Raw genomic sequence first — 22,188 nt, forward strand, 5'->3', positions numbered from 1 at the left:
ACTTTCTCACACAATAATAACTTCAATTCCCCTTATACAGTCTCAAATTCTCTTAAAACCTGGTATGAGATACCAAACTGTTGTAAAGAAGGTTTCAAGTTAAACACCAAAGGTAAAATTTTATTGTTGGGGGTTTATATCAAAAAATGGAAACTGGCCTTCTTCAAATCAGCACAACAAGCTGGCATTAAACACACAAGTAGTCTCCTAAATATAGCTATTCAATAGTCAGAGGAAAAAACCCAACAAAAACAATCAAGAAATCCCACAAAAAGCAACAACACACCACAAGAAGCCCCAGAAACCCAGATGAAATTTCCAATACTACTTTTTCTCACGTCTGAAGTTTGACACTCCTTTATACCAATCTCTAAACCAGAGAGAAAAAGATATTTTTTCAAAATCACATATCTATACTCCCTAACAGGCAACATAAAAATAAATGTCAAGAACTGAGACCAAGAATGCACACAGAGATCTATACTGGGGCTTCAAGAAAAAAATCTGATCAGCTATATTTGCAAGAAAACATTACATTTCAAAAATCCCTTTTTAGGGAAGCAATGAAAAGCAGCAAGTTAATACTTTATTTTCATGTTCCAGAAGGGGAAAAAAAAAAAAAAAAAGTCTGCCAAAGAAATTTTTGCATTACTATCCCTGGTAAATACAACATTAAGTGTGATATTTAGATTGCAATAGTTTTAGGTGAGTCCAACCAGTGTCTAGCTTAAATTAGCATAAACAACCTTCACTTAAGGTGCAATCCATATCAGCAAAAATGAGGGCCAAAGGCATAAACATATTAATTACACCTCTTCATGCCCAGAGACCCTTCCACACTGATGATTCTGACAAGACAATAAGTGACACTAAAACTACAACATGAAGGGAGATGACACAGGATCAGCAAAATGAAGCATTTATATTCTGTTTCTTCAATTTTTGAGATCACTGCCTCTTAGCACAAAAAGCCTTCTACCTGCATTTACAAACTCTGAGGAAAGTATTGTTCATTCAGCTGCTTAGGACCATTTCCTTCTAATAATTGCTTCAAATATTATCTTTAATCAATATAATATCCTCATCAGGTGTGCATATGACCAGTATATAACCTATGAACAGATATGTAATAAATGTGTGCACATACACAAACAGTGGAGCATATACACACCAAGTGAAGCTTTCAAACAAAGCAGTTTCAGAAAGAAATGGTTTTGGCACACAATTACCACATGAAACATTTTTCACATTTTTTCCCCAAAGACCTCTATTCAAGTCAGAAAAATATTACCATTTAATGGTGATCAGTATCCTACTTGGTCTTTTGTTGTGACAAATCAAAGCCTCAGCAGGCTCTCCTTAAGATCTTTTTTTGTCAACTGCAGTGTCAGAATTTAGCATGTCTATTAGCTAAAGTTCTTTTTGTATTGGCAGTGTGAGCAGAAAGATGCAAACAAATTAGAGGGCACTGTGCAATGCTGTGTAGTAACATCCCATTTCCTATATTAAGCAAAGTACCAAATTTTTCTTTATTTTAGAGTCCATCAACATGAGTTTAATTGGAAGAAACCACATTTTCCTTAATTCACACAATTACAAGCAACAGCAAGATTTATTTACAACATCTGGAAATAAGTCACCTCTCATTTTATTGTTTCTGGACAGTAATGTTACGACCAAATGATTTTTCTTCTAGTTCATTATACCCTTACTGTAATGTGAACTAAGTTGATTTTTGTATTTCATTTTTCCATGCATCCTTATCATTTCTCCACTTTCTGTCCCCAGGAACAGCCCTTTCAAAGCCTCACACATTTTGAGACAAAAATATATTTGTGGACACAGAGCCTACAGAGCAACCTTTTGCAGTAAGTTTTGAAAATTGACAGATTGCCACTTCATTCATGCAACTAAAGCATTTCACATGGAACTTCACTAAATCAAAATAAAACAAATTAGGCTCAAACCAAACCAGTAAAACTTGAAGAAAAAAAGTCCTGGCTTATATTAAATACGTTGTTACTTATAGGTAGCTCAATACTAAAAAAACTCAAACTGATTTATGTGTAATCTTGACATATTAAATATGGTTTATGCAAAAAATAAAGTTCATAAACAATGAAATGCAGTTAACTGGTAACTAAAACATCCTTGACTATTTAATAGGCATTTTTAATTGAAGATAAAGAAACTTGGGTGGAATACAGCAAGTTATAAAATTAGTATGTCAAAAGCAAAGTATGTTTGCAAATGGTAGCAAAGGTTATGCTGCAGAGTGCAAGCAGCAGCTACTGTGCAAACCCGACACTGCTCACTAAACATAACAAGTACAATTTAATTTTATTCCTTTCTCTCACTTAATAACCTCATTCTAAAAGATCTGCCTTTCTTTTGTCCTCTGGGAGAATGTGCATTTCTGCTCTGGAGACCAGCAGTGGATCCTTCCATGAGGAAAAGCTCCCTCTTGGTCTCATCCAGCCTCTTTCCTTTCCTGGAAATCTTACCTCTGTCCCAGTGCAAAAGAACTATGTGAAAAGATATATTCCAGACATAAATGTTGAAATTTTTACTATCTTTATCTTCAGCAACGATGTCTTAGAAACTTAAAAAGGAAACAAACATGCATGCACACACATACGATCTCTCTGTTACACAGAAACAGAGCCAGCCATCCTGGTTACAGACTGAGAAGAGTGACAAACAAGTTCTTGAAATCATAAAATTTCCAGGCAGGGGGTTATACAGGAAAAAAAAAAAGAAAAAAAAAATCTTCATTTCTGCAAACCATGTAAGTAAACCTTCAACTACATTAAACAGACCCAAAATAATTTCTTTTTTAACCAGAAAATGAACTTGATTTAAAGATTTGTTTTCAATCGGGGTTTCTACATCTTCCTTGTTTCACTCACCAACAGGAATGGAGCTGAGAGCTGCAGGTATGCTTAATAAAACCTGCAAAATATCAGAAAAATCCCATTACCTAAGCCACTGTAAAACCAGCACTAGCAGCAGCAAGCTTCTACTACATTTTCCTGAAGATACACTTGAAATCTGCCAAAACTAATTTGCATGTCTGTCAATGAATTAATCTCACAGCAGATGAGATTTGGTTTTTGCTCCATGCAGATGCTATCACTTTTCTGAAGAAAAAATATTAATCTTACATTTCCTTCCCTGCACATAAGGTAAATCCACTCAGAAAGCACTGACAAAAATATATATTAAAAAAACCAAACCAACCCCACTATGTCAAATTGCAGTTGTAGTGAGAACAGATTAATCTGACCAATTCCTCAAATTCCTTTGTTTTTCCATTTCCTTCTGCATTGGAAAAAACATTTAATCAGATTCACAAAACAATATTGTCCAATGTCTGAAAATTCTACATCTTTGTGTGACAAAAAAAAAAAAAAATCAAACATCTCAAGTAATTTTGAGTACTTCTCTTATTACATGTAGGTTGCATTATTTTTATTTCAGAACAGATTTGAGATAGATTAAGCTGTTTCATTAGAAAATAATGGTATCTTTCCCACTGATTATGAGAGAGAACTGCATTAAGCAGGATTATAAAATTAGCTAAAAACTACTCAATAATGAAATACAAAGTTGCCCAACATTTTAGACAAAAGCAGACAGTAAAAAAACTGTGTAAGTTTCTTGACCCCTGACTATTGCAAAATCTTAATCCCACTTTTGAATTACATAAAGGCACTGCAGCATGCATTTTCTGTACATTTTTATATGCATATCTCTAAAGATTTTCTACAAAGCATGCAGATGTGAGCACAGGAAGTTTAAACTTAAAACCAAAACCATTCTTACAATTTGAGTCTCCTTAATTATCTACAGGTGCTGGAGGTCCATAACACAGCAAATCAACAAACTCAAGGCAAAAATACTGCCCTGTGTTACACAACACTGCTATTATGCAACACCCCTATTCTCTGCAGCAAGCACATTTTCCCTGGGCTCTATTGCTCTGCTCCCAGCACACATCTGCAACCATTCTCTATTGTATTCTATTTGGGAAACAAACTTTCCTAGAAATGGGGTTTAAAGTCTGACCATGCAAATCAAGGGAAAGAATGTAGCAGCTTTCCCCATTCCAGTCATTGTATTCCAATAGAAAATTTTTAAAAGAATTAAAATCTCATTTTTCATTAAAATTGCAGAAACATACTTCAATTAATAATTGTCTAAGTCACAATAAACTACTCTTCCCAAAAGACTCACAAGATCTGTTCTTATCTGGAAATAGTCCAAAGCTTTTTGTTTTATGTACAGTCCAAAATCTACTACACTGGTATGATTAAAAACCTAAAACACAGAAGCACTTTTTCCCCTTTAACTTCACTTCTGTACTTTCACAATAGCAAGTTTTACCACAAAGCTCAAACATTTGAATTTTCAGAATAATCTGAACATATACACACATTGTATGGAGTCTAAAAGGAGAGAACACACAACATGGCAACATGGGATTGTGTTGATGCAGTTTTGGATTTAAAGGGTTTATTCCCTGCAGGAAAAGGAGTGCAGATATTTAACTGACTGGCTGCACCTTTAAGTTTCACATAAAAACACAATGCTCAAGAACTGCTGAAACAGGGGAGCAAACTCACAGATAAATGGAGCTACCCAAAATCCCAAGGGAGAACACCTTCAAACAGCCAGTCTGGAAGGCTTAGTTACAGCCTGAGGGATAAGCTTCAAAAGGTGAGCCTGCTTAGCTGCATGGAAGTTACACACTTTAACACCTTCTTTAAACACTTCCTTCAAATTTTGCATTTCTAGTACTCAACAAATACCTCATAATCAAATCACAAATGTTCCTTACTTTGTGCTCAAGCTGAACCCTTGACTCATTCCAAAGCAGATGTATGTGCTTACATACATTATGAAAAACCCTCAAAATACTTCCGTTCACAGGACCCAGACAGCTCCTGCTTTACCTCTCTGGCTACAGTAGAGAAAACCGTTTCCATGAGTGCAACAGCCTGGAATCATTGCCTTTCTGCACCTCACAAAAGCAACTTCTGTAAGCTAAAGTTTTTTGAGGTGTACTTCAAAACAAACGTGGAAGCAAGCACAAGCAGCACAAGGACACGAGACTGCAGCTCAGCTAGAAAACAGATAGGATTTGATCTGCTGCCATGACTTTACTATTACAAATTGGAGACCTTGGTTTTACCTTAAAACTTACTCACAGTATTTTCCTTTAATAAAACATTCTTCCTCTCTCTAAACATCCTGAACACCCTTTTATTTCAACTGCTGCTCAGTATTTATCAAGACCTGCATTGTAACCTAAACTGTCTTTTATTGTGAGTCCCTGTGACAACAGCAATTCATCTTAACTAGCTGAAGACACAGCTTGGTTTTCATTCTGGTGATTACTGAGGCTGCCTTACCTTGGAGTTGCTACATTGTCAGGAAACAGAACTTCAGGACTGATGTTTAAAACACATCAACATGCCATGACAAATACTAAAAAAATGGCGTATGAGAAGTAGATAAAAGAAAAAAAGTCTGTCATTCTTGCTAATCCTAAATAGCAAGAGACTCTTCAGCTGGTTGTAATATCAAAACTTAGTGAGCAATTCTCCAAAGTAATTCTTCAGAAGACTTTATTATCAGTGGAAGGGAAAAGGACTAGAAGGACTATGGCAGTTTGTAGGGCAAAACTTAAGTAGGGAAACACAGCAAATTGTCTTTGCTTCAGGAACAGCCTCCTGAAATTTTGATAATTAAGAAAACAAAGTTCATATAATCTAGCAACAGTTTCATTCTCCCCATTCACACTATGGAACAGAAACATACAGTTTAATATACTAAACACAGTTGAGTATCTGAGACCCTAAGAGTTGCAAATTCAATGCTGACAAGACATCAAAGTCTTTTTAGCAAAATCTGGGAATTAGGAAGAGTTGTAACAAAGAGTTACTCTTCACAACCTTTACCTGCTAAGTGATTACCAAACATATCCAGAACTCTTGCAACATTTGCTTTTGCATAGAAGAGAAGTGGCAAACATCAACAGAATTAAGAAAATCTTTACTTCATGACCCCAGGAATGCTCACTCCCCACCCCTCTCTCCCACTTTAGGCTCATCTTCTGACAAAACAATGCTGCATGCCATACCATTTTCTGGGCCAAATAAAGGCAGAGCAGCATCTTAAGTTTCTGTAATTACACAACTGAAGTCTGGAAGGGGTAGCAGGGGGCAGGATGATAGTGCTATCATGTGTGATCATGTGAAAAAATGTGCCTTTATATGGTGAGATGTGTAAGAAGGTTAAAAAACCATAGAAAAACAAATAAAAGCAATGTTTTTCAGCAGATATTAACTGTATTTCAAAGATCCTTTTTCTACTTCTCTCTCAAAAGAGGTTTTCTATTCAGTAGAAACTCTAAGATAAAATAACTTTGTATTTCACTGTGTATTTTAATGTTAAAATCCATTCACCACCGATGTCCATGCCCTAAGTAGCTAAATTAGCAACTATGTTTATAGCAAAATATGCAAATTAATAACCACAGTTGTTATGCCCAGACTTACCTAAGGAAGAGCATCATTAAGGAAAAGTAGTGGAATTGTGACAAGCAATTCAAACATTATTGAATCACACAATGCTGCTAAACAAGCCTGATGAACCCTGCTAATTATCAATGCTCCCCATCTTTGTCTTACTGTCAAAGCCAAGGAGTTAAAAACAAACAAAAAACCAACTAATTTGATCAAACACCTACTAAATTAAGAAAGCAGTAAAAGAAAACAGCACTTCTAAAACTCTTTTGATCAAATAAAATTCTGACTGCCAATTATTTATGTGAAGATCTTCAGAACTGTAGCTTCTCACTATCTGTTTCAGCTAAGATTTGCATATATGCAAACTATTCTTTTGACACAGTTTGGTGTGGAAGATTAATGCATAACTCCTGTTTGCTGATGGGTTAGGCTAGAAACTGTTCAATCCCACGAGGAACAAACTTACAATAGGAAAAAATAAACAGTGCTGTTTATTGTAGTTTCAAGCTCCCAGTGTATAGAATTATAGATATCACTTGAGGAGCCCTAAGTTTTGTCAGCAATTTTCACCTATTTTCAAACATTGCCAACCTAGATATTTCTTCTATAACAAGAAACTTTCAACACTACAACACTTTCTAAACTGATGGGTGATATATACACATCTCATACAACTGAAAATTAGAAATACTTTCTTTTTACTGGAATCACAAAGCCAGTTTTTTCCAGGAATGTTTATGTTTTCTGATCTTTGCTTGTGGATTATGAGCCATGCAAATGCCTATATACGGTTATGAATATATATGTATAGATATATATACACACACACAGCTAAAAAACCACATTTAAATCCTATAGTGAACAGCCTTTGCTTTCACCATTTAATAGAGTTGAATAAAAGCATGTGATCATCTTCTGTATCAACAGATTTCTCAATAAAGGAGAGTCAAGCTCACACAAACCTCTTCAAGGAGAAAGGGCTCAGTGTCAGATTCTCCCTAAGTACAAGAGTCATCAAGCTCCTCAGGAGAATAACCATTCAGTAAAACAGCAAATCATCAGAGAGCTTCAGTTTTGAAAGCTGGAGTTCCCCAAAGGTCTAAAATCCCTTGACATTTCTTTCCTACTACATATCCTCCTGCCTTGAGAATATCAGCAAGTTTTCCTGTCAAAAGCAGGAAAAGCACTTTCATCACCAGTTCTGGGTTAGTATTTTCATCTTACTACACAGAGAGCTTGGCAGCTGTGGCTTATATTAGTCAGGAATCTACAAAGATATTACTAGAAATAGCTAGTTCATTTATTAGGCTTAGATTTGCTAAGGAGACCAATATATTTGCATCAGCCCATAGTGAAAGATTACAAAATACAGATTGATGACTGATTCTAGTACTATTTTAACTCCAAACTCTAACTGAGAAACAGTGCAAACATTGCAGAATGAGCATACTCATTCTGGCTGCATCCCTCCTCCCTGCAATTCTGCACAATCCCCAATTCTTCTTGTGGTATAATCACAGCATTTCACCAGTCTCTGCAAAGAGGTGCAATGGATTGCTTAAAAACATGGCCCAACAGGAAGAAATTTTCAAAGGTAAGTGGTGATTTTTACTAGGATGGGGGAAGGAGGATAAGAGTAGGGCCATTGCTGCTTTTTGTAAACACACAATTTAAGTGCAGCAACAACTACTGAGGGAACCTCAGCACTGAACTGCTGAGATGTCCCAAATCCAAACTAAAACTGCAGAGACCAAAACCAAAGCAGCCCTGGCTTGACCCCAACTGTGTGATCCCTCCTTCAAGCCAACATCAACATCTGATGACCACACTGGACATGCACCTAAAAAACTGCTTAGTGTTAGGAAACTCAGAGCAGCCTCAAGAAAATGATTATTGAGAATTCCAGGGAATGACTGCACTGACCCAGGAGGAAAACCAAAGGATCAGAAGCAGGGGAAGTTCCCACTTGGAAATGCCATGCCAGACTAGGTGACTGCAAAGGTCCCCAGGGCCTTGAGGCTGTAAATCCAGCACTTCCATTAGCTGGAGCTGTGGTGCTGCTCAACCAGCTCAAAGTGCAGCTCCCATCAAACTCAAAACTGCAGCTGAATACTCCTACACCCACAGTAAATAAAACAGGAGTCACTGTACTGCCAAAACTGCACCATGAACACAAAACTATACCAAACGTATTAACTACTAAAGAACCCCTGTTATACAGTCTCTGGCCTATTTAAAAATATTAATATATTCTTTTGTATAATGTTTTTTTTTTAGATTTGGGATAATGATTTAAAGGAATCCTCAAATGCTTAAACTGTAGAAACACGGATTAATTAATGAGCACCCCTTTGCTCATACTGAATTATATAAAACAATATTATAAAGAACTGATCAGTGCCAACAAATTTATAGTTCTGGTGCCAAAACTGCTTTTGGCCTATCCTGCCAGACTGCTGAACTTCATGGCACTTGCTTTTGGGTAAAGTCACAGGTGAGTGACTAAGAGCCATCTAAATTCCAAGCTTTGGGATCAACTGCTTTGGATTAGAACTTGGTACTGTACACATGACCATAATTTTAGGGATGTATTTTCAGCAGAGCTGATCTGTTAGATCAGAGCAGTGCATGCTGCCCCTCAACATGCTCACCACCATCACCCAGTGCACCCCAGGTCAGTGCTATGGCAGAGAAGGGATTTGCCATCACCTCCTCTTTCCCACCTCACTGGTTCCAGAACCTGTGTTTAACATCCAACCTAAAACAGAAAAGTGAGACACACTAAATACAAAAATCCCATTTCTGCTCATAGAAAGGGTCCCCCTCAACAGCTGCCTGCAACACTGCATCAACTTCTGGACAGGCAGAAGACTACCATCATTTTAGTTGTTTAAAAGTACCTAAAATTCTAGGTTAAAACTTACAACTACATTGCTAATATTTTCAAAGCTTCAAAAGTTAACAGAATTTATTTTTTAACCATGATACTTTATTATACTGAAGACTAATTAAATACCACCAAAGAGCTCATACGGCTCAATTGTTCTTCACATCAAAATCAATTAACAAAGTGAACAGAAAATTGGAAGTGTTCAGATTTAACAGCAGTGTATGGGAAAAAAAATCATATTTAAAGGAAAAATGGAGTTGAAGACAAAGTTTAACTCTGTTACTGATAAAAAAATGTAGCAGGGTTATTTGATGCAATGTCTGATCACTGCACAGCCCTAAGCAGGGCTGGAATCACTGCAAACACACAGCAAATGTGGTACCAGAAGTGTTATTACCACACCAGAGGAACCAGCCTGCTGCTTTCCTGCTAAATACACATTTCAATCCCATGGCAGGTTTCACAACAGGACTGGTACACCCAGCCTGAGTGTGGAGAGCAGGTTGAACCAGAAGTGACATTATGAAATGCTGGGGCACTTTTTTTAAATACTAGTGAGCAAGAACAGATTGCTGGGACCATGGATGCTCCAAACTGAAGCAAAATTAATAGCAGAAGACAAATCAAAATCAGTTAGCTATCAAAAACTCTACTTCTCTGCTCTTACCTTCAGATATTGTCTATGATAATAAGCAAAACCCAAGGTTATCTTAGGGTTTTAATCTTTTGAAAGACCCTTAGCCCATCTCCTCCCCACCACCAAGCTCTAACAATGTTCAGTTTCTGTACTAACTACACCAACCAGACCTGCACACCAGCATTTTTACTTTCAGTAGCATAACAATCCAGTATCAGGAATGTAAACATGGCAAATAAAGAACAAATTTTGTAAAATTCACAAACATACTGCAGATAGCCTCCAGCTTGTTTTTGCAAGTAGTTTTCTAAATTATAATCTCTGAGCAAGGCCAAAATAATTTTTATTTCCAGTGTTACCCAATCAACTCTTGAAATTCCCTAGATAACTGGCTAGCAGATGCACAAATTGAAATATTTTGCATGGAATCATACCAGTACAAATTTAAACTTTATTCCTTCTATATGGCTATTCAGCCTAATGTCTTCTCCATTATTGTTTCTTATTTTTCAGGTGAGTCAGAAGACTCCTCTGCTAGGGATGGGAACCAAACAGGATACTTCTTATCCTTCCTCAGATCAGTCTCTCTGTTGCAGCAAAAGACATTCCCAGTACCTCTGTCTCAAGCACAATTTAGGATTATTAGGCTTTTGCTTCCTGTGCTGATATCATAAATACAAAACTGATGAGAAATTTTCAATTCCAACAGTCCAAACACTGATATTTACTGCACCAAGGGTTCAAATGAGGACCAACACTTTGGGCAACAGGGAAGGGTTGTCACTGTTTGTAGTGACTGATATTTAAATCAAAAGGTTTCAGCAGCTCTATGAGGAACTACTCACACCTAAAATTCTCTGCAGCTCTAAGGTTTTTTTCTCCCCCCATCTTTTAATCTATTTTTAGTGGCTACATTTTCAGATCTTCTCATTAGAACTGCTACTACACAAATGCACAAGATGTTAAGAATTAAGTTTCTGAAACATGTTTAATGATTATATATTCTTAGAGTAAGATGATGGCAGAATATTGCAGCAAATCACTGAGAAGCAAATGTCAGTTTACTTGAAAAAGAACTTAGGAGGAGGGAACCCTGAAGTATTTTAGCACAATACTCTTTACATACTATAAACTCTTTGCCTCTCTTAAAGGAAGAATGGAGCACAAGCATAAAAGAATAAAAATATGCTGCAAAAAGGATGAGGGACTACTACCCACATAGAAAAACTTCCCAAACTGTACCCACAAACTGCAAGCAAGGATATAATGAGGTACAAGATTTGCAGAGCACAGAACTACTTACCTATGACAATTTTGTCAGACAGATGTGCTCAAGCAATTGCTAAAATTTAAAAATACTGTATTTGAGACTATACAACTACTTACTCATAACAAAGAAGCTAACACTCAGCATGAGAGAAATAACACCCACCTCTAAGAAAGCAGGAGTTTAATGAGTTCTCTACAAGGGAAAAAAGCTGAGCTATTTTTTCAAGAACATGTCCCCTAGGTTTGCTACCCGTGCACACAGGCTGGTGAGTCTCAGCCAGTGGAATGTGACACCACATGATCATCAGCCCCTCCACCGTGCCAGCACAAGCATCTGCTGCACAGGGCTGTGTGTTATTACTCTGCAGGGAACATACTCTAACCACAGTGTGCTTCTACAGCTTTATACAGCACAAAACCTGAGCAACAGTGCTCTCGGGAAGCATAAGAAAAACATAAATAATAGTTTTCCATCGTTTTATCAATATTTATTAGTCCTACAGAACTAAGACGGTTCGTTACTGGGAAATGCAGTTAACTCACTTGGTACTTGAGAAACTTTAAAAGTAACTCGAAATGCTACGTCTGTGGCTTTTTCTTCTCTCTCCTTAATGCACAGTGGATTACTCTTATGAAGGACTACGTGAGTAAAATATAGAGGTATCTAACACAGTCCGTAACAGCCACATAGAACTACTAGTCCTATCTTCAAAGCAGTCATAACCTTATCTCCACTTAGGCCCAAGGTGAAGAGAAAAATAACATCAAAAAAATAACAAAATTAAAAGAAGTAGAAAAAGCCAGGGTTGAGAGACGCGGGCGAAGCCACCAAGTGACACCTGTGCAGTGCAGGGGACAGGGCCCTGCTGCCCGGCCCGGCCCTGGAGCACACCCCACACGGGCCCGGCCGCGGCGCTGGGCCCCAGCTCGGCTCTGGCCGCTCCGCAGGGCGCCCCGGCCCGGGGAGCCCCCGCTCCCGCCAGCGGCCCCCGCCCTGCCCCGGCCGCGCCGCTCCGGGGCCGCGGCCTAAAGATGGCGGAGGAGGCCGCGCTTCCCTGTCTGCTCACCCGCCCTGCCCAACACCGAGCCGCACTCACCGCCCAGGCAGCCTTTCGTACCGGGACTGCGCGCCCCACCGACACCTCGCCGCCCGCCTCGTCCTCCTGGCCCCGGCAAGCTCGGCCGCCGCCGCCTCACGACCCGCGGCCGCCCGCCATCTTCCCTCCGCCTCCCCCGCCAGCAGCGCACGCGCCCCACGGCGGCGCGCACGCGCACTACGCCAGGGCGCGCGGGCGGGGGCGCCGCGCCTCAAGGGCCGCGGGCGGCAACGCGCGTGCGCTCTTGCGGTGGGCGGGGCGCACACGCTTCCGCGAGCCCGCCCGGCCGGCGCACCAATCTCAGCGCGGAGGCGCGCGGGGCTGCGCGCATGCGCAAGGGCCCGGTCGGCGGCAGTGCTGTGTGTGGTGGGGGTGGCGGGGCTCCCTCGGAGCCGCCGGGCCGGGACCCGCACCCGGACACTGCCGAGACCCCCGGCGGTAGCTTGCCAAAAGGACGCTGCTGCCGGCCGGAGCGATAATTGCTTCCGGGCACAGCCGTGTTCTGCGCTGCTCAGTCTTAGTTCTTTCACGCTCACCAGACGCCCAGGCGCTACAACGCAGTCCGCCTCGCGTGGCTTCCAGAAATACCTTTGGAATGAGCTGCCCAGGGAGGTGGTGGAGTCACCGTCTCTGGAGGTGCTTAAGGAAAGATTAGAGGTGCCACGCAGTGTCATGGTCGAGTTGATACGGTGGTATTCGCTCAAATGTTGGGCTCGATCGCAGTGATCTTTTCAAACCTGATTCTGTTCTCTGTCCTCCCCCCGTTACCGGGCTTCAAAACAGAAGCAAAATCTACTATCTCAAGGCTCGTAAAAATCTATTTGTGCAGGGCAGTGGGAACTCCTGAGGTAATTTACAGATCACTAGGTCTGTTACACTCCTCCTTGGTAGTTCTAAAGATGCTTACAAAAGCGTCAATCAAGTACTAATGGGGGAGTGTAGATAAAGAGGTGCAGAGTGGCTTTGTTTCCCTGAATTAGTTGTGATTAACACCTAAGAGTTTGTGTGTTTAGATGGAAATGTCTTAAAAGCTGCTTGAACAGAAACATTTTACAGAGCAAACCCAGTGCAGCAGGAGCAGCTACTGGGAAGCATATGCTGTATCAAGAGGACACAAAGCTTTATAAAAAAAAGATTTGACACCTTGGTTTTTCTCCTTTAGTTTTAATTATTCTGACCCTGTAGAAGCTCCTGCTGGGTTACAGATGCATGTGTGGTTTATCGGCTTGCAGGAGCCACTGCCACCACCACTCATAGCGAAAGCTATTTGAGGCAATGTGCTCCAGGTGAGGTGAGCCCAAACAGGTATCACACACCAGTACAGCCTCTCAGCACAGCAGCAACATTGCATTTCTAGCAAGACCTGAAATGTTTTATTTCTCTCCCTTTTGCAAGATCAGTGATTAGCTTATCACCACAAATAGTGACTTAGCACATCTGTCTGCCTCTTTGTCCCAACGTTCTTTCCTGCAGAATTTTCCTTCTTTCAGGCATGGTGATAAAATTACAAGACTTGAAAGGGCGGGTTTAAGAAGTTTATTGTAAACAAAAGAACATTCCTTTCAACTAAAAGCGAACCATTTGTGAATCTTCCAGCAACTGAGCTCTGATAACAATGGGTGTGGGATTCCCATAGGCTGCACCAGCAGCCAGCCCACCACTGTGTAACATTATTTATTGTTTGGTTTCATCTCAGAATTAGGGCTATTAGCAACCTAGTTAAGGAGTCCATCCCTCCAGAGGTGGACATCTAGCTGTGTTAATATGAAAACCATTTGGCTTCTTCACATTTTTCTTTCTGTAGCAGGATATAGATTGGGTGTCTGCAATCACTTGGCACAGAACATGGGAGCAGAGAGGGAAGTGCTGCCCCAATGCTTTCTCATTGTGATTGTAGTAACAACTCTGATCTGTCCTAAACTGTACTTGGCTTATTACACTCTTAGAGTTCCCAGATGTCTAGGATCTATTTATTAAAAAGGTCCTCATTAAGAAAATCATAATATGTACCTAATGCTTATAAATCACACAACATTAATTTAAAAATATTTTAATTTACACTAAACAATAATAGAAAAATATTGAAGCTGTAAAAATTCAGTCTCTATCAAACAATAAAACAAACAAACAAACACCACTACAGAAATTGATGCTGCCCATCACTGAACCTTCTGAGAACCAAGAACAAATTTCCGCATCCTTTAGAAATTCCTAAAAAACACGAAATCACATCTATATTTCTGCTAAAAACCAAAAATGTTGAAAATTTACAAACTGGGGAGAGGGATTAGGGAAGAAACAAATACTTGAGCCACTGGGAAAATGCTTTTCAGATTCTTTGCTCTCACAATACAGGGGGTCCTTGCCAACATATACATGGAACAAACCAAAAGGACAATGCTGATGTCCAGTCTCAATGCACCTGTGGCAACACAGCACTGGAGTCCCCTGCATCCACAACCACCCTTGCTCAGCCAGGAGCTGCACTGATCCTGAGGGCTCAGAAACAGCCCAAGTGCTCAGGTTTTTCTGCTCACATAAAGGGGCTGAGGGTTAACCTTAATACTGGAAGCTGCGTTTAGTCTGAATGTCATCGAGAATCTGTTGTAATTCTTCATCTTCAAACCGGCCCTCCAGACTGCAAGGAAAGAGCAATGAGGAGACATTAAAGCCTTTAGAAATTGATTCATTTCAGTCATAACTCTCTCCTGTCAGTCTCCACACACTGTCACCCTGATGGTGGAACCATCAGGAGCCACCTGTAACATCATTGTACAAAGAGTTCTCTAATCCCTATGCAGTCCTGCTTCTTTACATGGCAAAACTCCATTCTTCCCAGAACCTTCTGTTGAGTAATTTCAAAATATCTTTTCAAAGAAGGCAAGGCAGGGGTAAGCAGACCTCTAAATGAAGTCCATGTAGTCCATACTCATAATCCAGTCCATTCTTGCTATGAAATGTTGACATAAAATCATGGAATGGTTTGGGTTAGAAGGGATCCTGAAGATCTCATTCCAACCCCCTGTCCTGGGGGTTGCACTGTCCCAAGTTGCTCAGAGTCCCACCCAGCCTGGCCTTGGACACTTCTAGGGATGGAGCAGCCACAGCCTCTCTGGGCAACTGTGCCTCACCACCCTCACAGGGAAGAATTTCTTCCTAGTATCTAATCTAAAGCTACTTTCAGTTTGGAGCCATTCCCTCATCTCGTCACAACTGTGTAAAAAGTCTTTTTCCATTTTTTAGGCTCTTTCCAGGTACTGGGAGTCCACAATTAGGTCATCCCAAAGCCTTCTCTTTCATATAATGACAAATAAGGAACAAACTGTAATTCAGATGAATATTTTATTCTCTCCTCTATCTCAGGCCACGAGGTAACCAATCAAAACATGAAGAAGCTACTGCTCCCTGCTACATTATCCACAAAACAGTTAATCTGCTCCAATGGAAAAAAACTCCAAGGAACACAACACAGCCAGCTAAGAACCCCAATTTAAGAGGTTTATACTTGATCCAGTAAAAGCTCTCTGAAGCACATTAGGGACATGTACAAAGTGTGTTGCTGTCAGATCAGTGGGCAGGGGAAGAAAGACCAAGACCAAATGCTCTTCCACCAAGGGAGTTGGCCTGAAGAGAGGGTACAGGGAATGGCTGACTTTAGGTCACAAGGAGGTATACAGCAGTCTTTGTACAATATGTAAGTGCTTACCTAGGAATCAGAGCTTTTGCTTCCTCAGCTGTCTCAGGACATAAGTTAGCCAAACATGCCAATTCAAACTTATGGAGCTTCTTCTGGAGCAGTAAGCTGTAAAGGAAGACAACAATTTGATGAAATTACAAAATAGAAATATAAAGTGGTTTAAACTGAAGGAAATGTTTATCTTTTTACACACTGCTTTGGAAACTGAAGTAATTTTTTCAGGAGAAAAGATAAACGCATAGAGGAAAAAATAAAATCTTATCTGCTAGCTCCACTTCCTCTGAATTATTCTGCAAATTCTAGAAAATCCTCCCAGGTAATGCAATCAGCTGCCAGTGAAATACTGAAAACAAAGCAGTTCAGAAGGCTTGACCTGGACAAAGTACAACCCTCCATCAAGAACTTATTGCCTCGTTAGGACATGCAACACCACTGAAATGCAGTTTCAGAAAGCAGAACCAGTATTAGGGATGGAATTCTCTAAGCAGTGTTTGTCCCAGGCTGCCTTTGCGCCTGACCTGCGCACGCTGGCGATGGTCTCGCGGTTTTTGAAGCGGCTGAAGCGCGCCGTGTAGTTCAAGGTTTTCATGAAGACTTCTGACAGCTCCTGCTCATCCTCCGCGCTCTCGTTCTGCTGCTTGCGATGCTCCAGCAGCATGTGCACCTCGGAATTCAGCAGAGTTTCTGCAGTTTCAAACTCTGCACTCAGATGAGAGAGAACGCCAGCGTGAAAAAAGGTTTTTTTCATATCTGTGCAGTATGTTTTCTTCACCCAATTTTGGCAGAAGTAATGACTTTGTACAAAAAAAAAAAAAAAAAAAAAAATTTAGAACTCTGAAACTCCATGAAATTCAGAAGTGATGCCTGAGTCTTCAAAAGTGTTTGAGCTCTTGAAGTTAATATGAATGCTGTTGACTATTTTTAAAAAGGCTTCATTTATTTGAAAAGTTAATTGACCTACTAAAATTTTATTATCAGAAAAAAAACATTTTAACAATCTCAAAAATTCACCCCCCTTTAAGCCTGTTTTGAATTCATTCATCATCACCATAACCCCTGTAGGTATTCCAATAATAAGAATATCTTTCAACATCACCAGTAAGAGCTGTTCAAAGCAACAGAGGCTGCATCCCAGAGTGCCTGACAGAACTGTTTTATACAAGCAGATACAGGGACTGCTAGAAAGGGGTTGGCAACTCTTATTTTGCATTGAGCAATACATCAGCTTGGCCTAAACATGAGATTTTAGCACAAAAAAAAAAAAAATAGTTTTTCAGAACTTCCCTATTATTCATAACTCAACAATGCAGCACGGTGTCCATTCCCTCCCATCCACTTTTTTTTTCAGGGTGGCTCTGAGGTGTAAATACATTTCTAGAATTCATACTGAATTACTTTTCTGAAAAAAAGAATATGCAGACAGTAAACGTCCATAGTTACCAACTCTGGATTTGGACAGCAGGTTTCCTAACTGCAGCAATATTCAGAGATTTCCAGAACAGGTGAGGTTGGCAGGGACCTTAAAGCCCATCTAGACCCATCCGTGCCATGGGCAGGGACACCTTCCACTATCCCAGATTGCTCCAAGCCCATCCAGCCTGGCCTTGGGCACTGCCAGGGATCCAGGGGCAGCCACAGCTTCTCTGGGCACCCTGCGCCAAGCTAACCACCTTCATAGGGAAGAACCCTGTGCCAAAAAAAACATCACTGAAAAAGCACATATCAAAAATCAATAACCTTTTCACTCTAAGTTTTTCTGTTGTTGTTGCTTTTTTTAAAAATACGTACACACACGTAGCGGCCCACCTAAGAACCGCCATATCCCAGAAATCATCAGATCCTGAAATATTATAAATCATTTAATAACCTGATTTTTAACACTCCGGGCTTTGCAGCCGCTGGAGGGGCCGGGGCGTTGAGCAGCGTCCACGGAGCCGCTCGGCGAGGCTCGTACCCTCACAGGCGGCCCTGCCGACCTCCACCCACCCCCCGACCCCGGCCCCTCGCCGGCCCCGCTCGCACCTTTGGGGAAGACGAGCTGCGAGGCGTCCTCCTCCACATCTGCCGCCCGCGGGTCACTGCCGCCCGCCGCCATCACCGGAAAGCCGCGGCGGAAAGGGCGGCACCGCCTCACGGGAGGGCGGGCGGCTCTCCGGGCGGGGGCGGGAACGGGAACGGCTGTGCCCGTGTGAAGGCTGAGGGCTCTTCACCCGTGAGGGACGGGAACGGCTGTGCCCGTGTGAAGGTTCTCCCCCCATGAGGGACGGGAACGGCTGTGCCCGTGTGAAGGTTCTCCCCCCATGAGGGACGGGAACGGCTCTGCCCGTGTGAGGTTCTGCCCGTGTGAGGGCTGAGGGCGCGGCTGCCTCTCCCTCTCTCTGAAGGGCGGGGGGCCGGTTCTACCTGGGCGCTGCTAAGGATAAAAGAGCTCGGTGGCCGCTGTGGCCCTCTGAGGGGAAACAGCGGGAGCAGGGGGGATGAGTGCTCTCCAGCAAAACAGCCCTAAGAGGTGTGTTTAAACTCGCTTAGAAATTAGCTCCTTTTAGAGGGGGAAAGCAGTGGGATGCTGAACGTCGTATGTAAGAACAGAGGGCAAACAGCTGTCACAGACCAAGACTCTGCGAGTCCCTGCAGAACGGTGTAGCCAGCTGGGGATCGGCCTCTTTTCGCAGGCGACTGGCGATAGGATGAGAGGACAAGGTATTAAGATGCGCCAGGTTGAATATCACGAAGAATTTCTTCACAGAAAGGGTGATGAGACATTGGAGCGGGCTGCCCAGGGCGGTGCTGGGGTCACCATCCCTGGAGCTGTTTAAGGGAAGATTGGAGGTGGCACTCAGTGGTCTGGTTGACATGGTGGTTTTCACTCAGAGGTTGGACTCGATGACCTCAGAGGTCTTTTCCAAACTAATCGATTCTGTGATCATGAACCCAAAATCTTATAAGGCACGAAGCAGGGCCCGAGAGCAGGAGTGTGGGAACATTGAGGGAACCTTTGCATGAGCAAACTCTTCACCTGAGGGTGCCGAGGCACCAGATGCATTTCATTCACACCAAGGGATCAAGCAGCTCCGTTTCATTACCTGAACACCCTCCCGCTGGACAGCAAATCCCAACCATAGGAAAACTGTTACTGTGCCAGAATTTTCGTCTGTCTCACAGTGATTAATAGATCTCAGACTGCAAGGAAGGAGTGCTGACATCATAAATAACACACTTCATAAGGAAGGTTAATTTTCAGACTATCCAGAAGCAATCTACAGACCCCTAAAAGCCATAGGCAGGCTGAAAATGAAGATAGTTCTTCCAAGACTGCCAGCAAAATAATTCAAGAAGCAATGTTTTCCCTAGGGAGCTCACACGTAAGTGCCTAAACTAAGACTCTTAAAGTAATCATCTTACCAGCCCTTACTATGTCATCCTGTGCCCTTAAAGAAAGACAAAAATAGGCTGTTGAAGGATTTATAATGAAATCATTCCTGTTCTCATAAACTTGTATCTGTGCCTAAGTGAATGGTTTCCTGCATGCTGGGAAAAGGAATGAATTAAAAATAAATCAGAAGAATATGAAGAGATCAAATAATAGATTTTTAATATTTATCTGGATAATGAGCATAGCAGAGAAACTGATTGGAAAGTGATTTGCTAAGTGATACAAGCAGAATGACATTCAGGAAGATGGAATGGAAATATCTTGGGGAACATCTGGCAAATTAAACAATTTCAATTAGGCTTACAAGAAAACAAGGAAATCATGCCAGACTGAGGAGAAAAGCATTTAAAATCACTTGGAATCCTGATGGCTTCTCAAATAACCCATCAACTCAGAACATTGATTCTCAGGGCAGCAGGTAGCCCACAGTTTTAAGTTGTTAATTTCCCTTTTTGTTTTCCCCCAAGGATCATTCTACTTCAGTATACAAAACCAAGATTTTACAGGTAAAGAGGCTATCATGAAAGATTAAGTTTATTATCACTGATGTGTTTGGTTAAGGTCTCAAGAACAAAATAAAAATGGAATCTGCTTCCTCCACCTTTTTTTTTTTTTTTTTTTAAAGAATTAAAAGACCCAAAACTTATAAACCCCATAGTATTGTTCAGCTGCTGCAATGAACCAAACATAGCAGAGTACCTGCCCTTTTCTTATTTTTAAAATGCTTTGGTTTCTACCTCACTAATAATGACTGTTTGGGCATTTATCAACAAAATATGCATAGAAAAGTAAGGTGAGCTTGATTTAAATTGATTTAAATAGTCACTGACAAAAGGAACTTTCAGGCAGCTTTATTGGTGACATCCTAAAATAAACCTATTGAAAAAAAGCATACTTGGCCAAATGTAATTTATCATGAACAAAGTCTCTGATATTCCATATTCCAGGGCAAAAAGCTTTGATCCTTGCTGGAGACATGGTATTGAGTAACAGATTTTTAGGCAGACCTATCAAGGTAGTTCCTGTGTTGCCACAGTTTAAATACAGATCCTGGAACAACTAATTGCAACTACACAGAACTTAAAAAATGCTCAACTAAATATCTTAGTGTAAGCAAATGCAGGAACAACTCACAACAAGGATATCCTAGCATAAACCTATTTTGTAATATGCTTTCCTCCTAATTCATTAGCAGAAGAAAAGTGATTTTTCTAGGATTTTTTTAAGCTTTCTAACAGTATTATCTTTTCTGTGGACTGCCAGTGTGATAGGAGTGGATCCCTGTGGGATAATCACCCACTGAGAGCACCACATGCCACAGTAGCCAGCACGGCACAAGATATTTTCATCTGTGTACTTAAAATATAACTCTTCAGGTTTAGGTCTTCACTCCATTTTACCTTTATTTTTACTCCATTTAAAATTATATATCCAAGACCATAATGAATGAACATCTATAAGCAAAGTAAAGATATATTAATATCCAGTAATAAAGTCATAGTAAGACTCTGAATGCAAAAACTACATGCTCTGTTTATATAATTATATATATATATATATATATATAAAAAAATAATTAATTACATACATTATCAACTGGTCGATAAACATAATTTATGCCAGAATTAATCTGATTATAAGAGCAGTCTAACTGACCATAGAAAAAATATGGTTCAATAATCTGGATGTTGTTCAATTTGTAGAATTATATACTTGTTTTAGAGGACATGGTAACAATATTCTTCTGTGCTTGCTGTGTTTTGGGAGTGATCATCAAATATATTCACAAGTCATCTTTTCCCAGACAGGCAAAACCATCTCAGGAACTTTCCTATCCTACTGCTCCATGTACTATTAGTGTACATATTAATTTATTGAGTTGTACAGGTAAATGTTCTGATTTTCATTTTTATCTTCAAGATAAAAATGGCACTTCTTTATCACAGACAAAACAATTTTCTTTTTTTGTGATTAAAAAAAAGGCTAGTATTCTTCCTTTGAAGTACCCTCTAGAAGTTTCTTCCAATCTTTCTGTAATTTGGTAATTTGGTTCAGTGCTAAAAGACTAATTCATTTTGTTTCTTATTTCAAACAGAAGTAACAACAGAAGAAACTGTTTCCAGGAGAATTATCCTGGTTTATATTTAGCCTGGATTGACCTATTTCACTGTGCAGTCATATGCACACCCCTCTACCTGGCCTCTTCCTCCCTGTGAGCTGCTGAGTGTTCCTGCAGTCACAGAAGGTAATGTGCATGGAAGAACCTCTGATGAAAGAGAGCAGACAAAGATTTTATATCTGGTTCAATAGGAAACAAAAAAAAAAAAAAATCAAGTAGGAAAATAGACACTAAAATATACAAATTAAGCCACTGCATTTCTGCCAATAAAGCTGAGAGAATACACTTGGTAATTCCCCAGGGTACATGAGAGCAGTGGATGGTAGGGATATGGGGAACTTCAGAATTGACAAGGAAATTCAGCTGGAATTCACCTGGAAATCAGGTTAGTCACACCATCTGCCTCACATTGCCTAAGGGATTGACTTTCTAGCCTTTCTAGTACCAGCAACTGAAATCAGGTTTTTGCTTTGTAGTTGTACTGAGATAAATGAGGTTCTCAGGCATATTTAA

At 40.6% G+C, this 22,188-nt stretch overlaps 2 protein-coding genes across 11 annotated transcripts in view; both read right to left on the bottom strand.

The window, feature by feature from the left end:
• Positions 1–16,228, bottom strand: part of WDR33 (WD repeat domain 33) — a 70,144-nt gene extending 53,916 nt beyond the window's left edge. For 2 of the 9 annotated variants that reach the window (XR_013775477.1, XR_013775479.1), the window contains exon 1: positions 12,448–12,610. The gene's annotated coding sequence lies outside the window, so the exon portion shown is untranslated. Of the gene's footprint in view, positions 1–12,426; positions 12,615–16,132 lie in introns of those variants that run through there. The other 7 variants (XR_013775478.1, XR_013775480.1, XM_079315263.1 and 4 more) reach the window with 6 other exon arrangements.
• POLR2D (RNA polymerase II subunit D) lies at positions 14,461–18,341 on the bottom strand. Of its 2 annotated transcripts, XM_079315270.1 has the most exons (5): positions 18,146–18,341; positions 16,642–16,822; positions 16,133–16,228; positions 14,985–15,064; positions 14,461–14,637 (listed from the first exon to the last, which is right to left on the bottom strand). In XM_079315270.1, exons 1-4 carry the CDS (start codon positions 18,216–18,218, stop codon positions 14,986–14,988), a joined length of 429 nt encoding a protein of 142 aa, XP_079171396.1. In that variant the 5' UTR covers positions 18,219–18,341; the 3' UTR covers positions 14,461–14,637; position 14,985. The 2 variants fall into 2 exon arrangements, with proteins under 2 accessions (XP_079171396.1, XP_079171395.1); XM_079315269.1 differs by having other exon boundaries at positions 14,461–15,064; positions 18,146–18,337.
• Between the last annotated feature and the right edge of the window lie 3,847 nt (positions 18,342–22,188).

This window comes from Erithacus rubecula, assembly GCF_903797595.1.
Source record: "Erithacus rubecula genome assembly, chromosome: 11".
In the NCBI taxonomy this organism is placed as follows: Eukaryota; Metazoa; Chordata; class Aves; order Passeriformes; family Muscicapidae; genus Erithacus; species Erithacus rubecula.

Coding starts and splice junctions, on each gene's coding strand:
- POLR2D (XM_079315270.1), bottom strand. CDS start 18,218: ATGGCGGCGGGCGGCAGTGACCCGCGGGCGGCAGATGTGGAGGAGGAC. Junction 16,823..18,145: donor GCAGCTCGTCTTCCCCAAAG/GTGCGAGCGGGG, acceptor ATCTGAGTGCAG/AGTTTGAAACTGCAGAAACT. Junction 16,229..16,641: donor ACCATCGCCAGCGTGCGCAG/GTCAGGCGCAAA, acceptor CTTCCTTTACAG/CTTACTGCTCCAGAAGAAGC.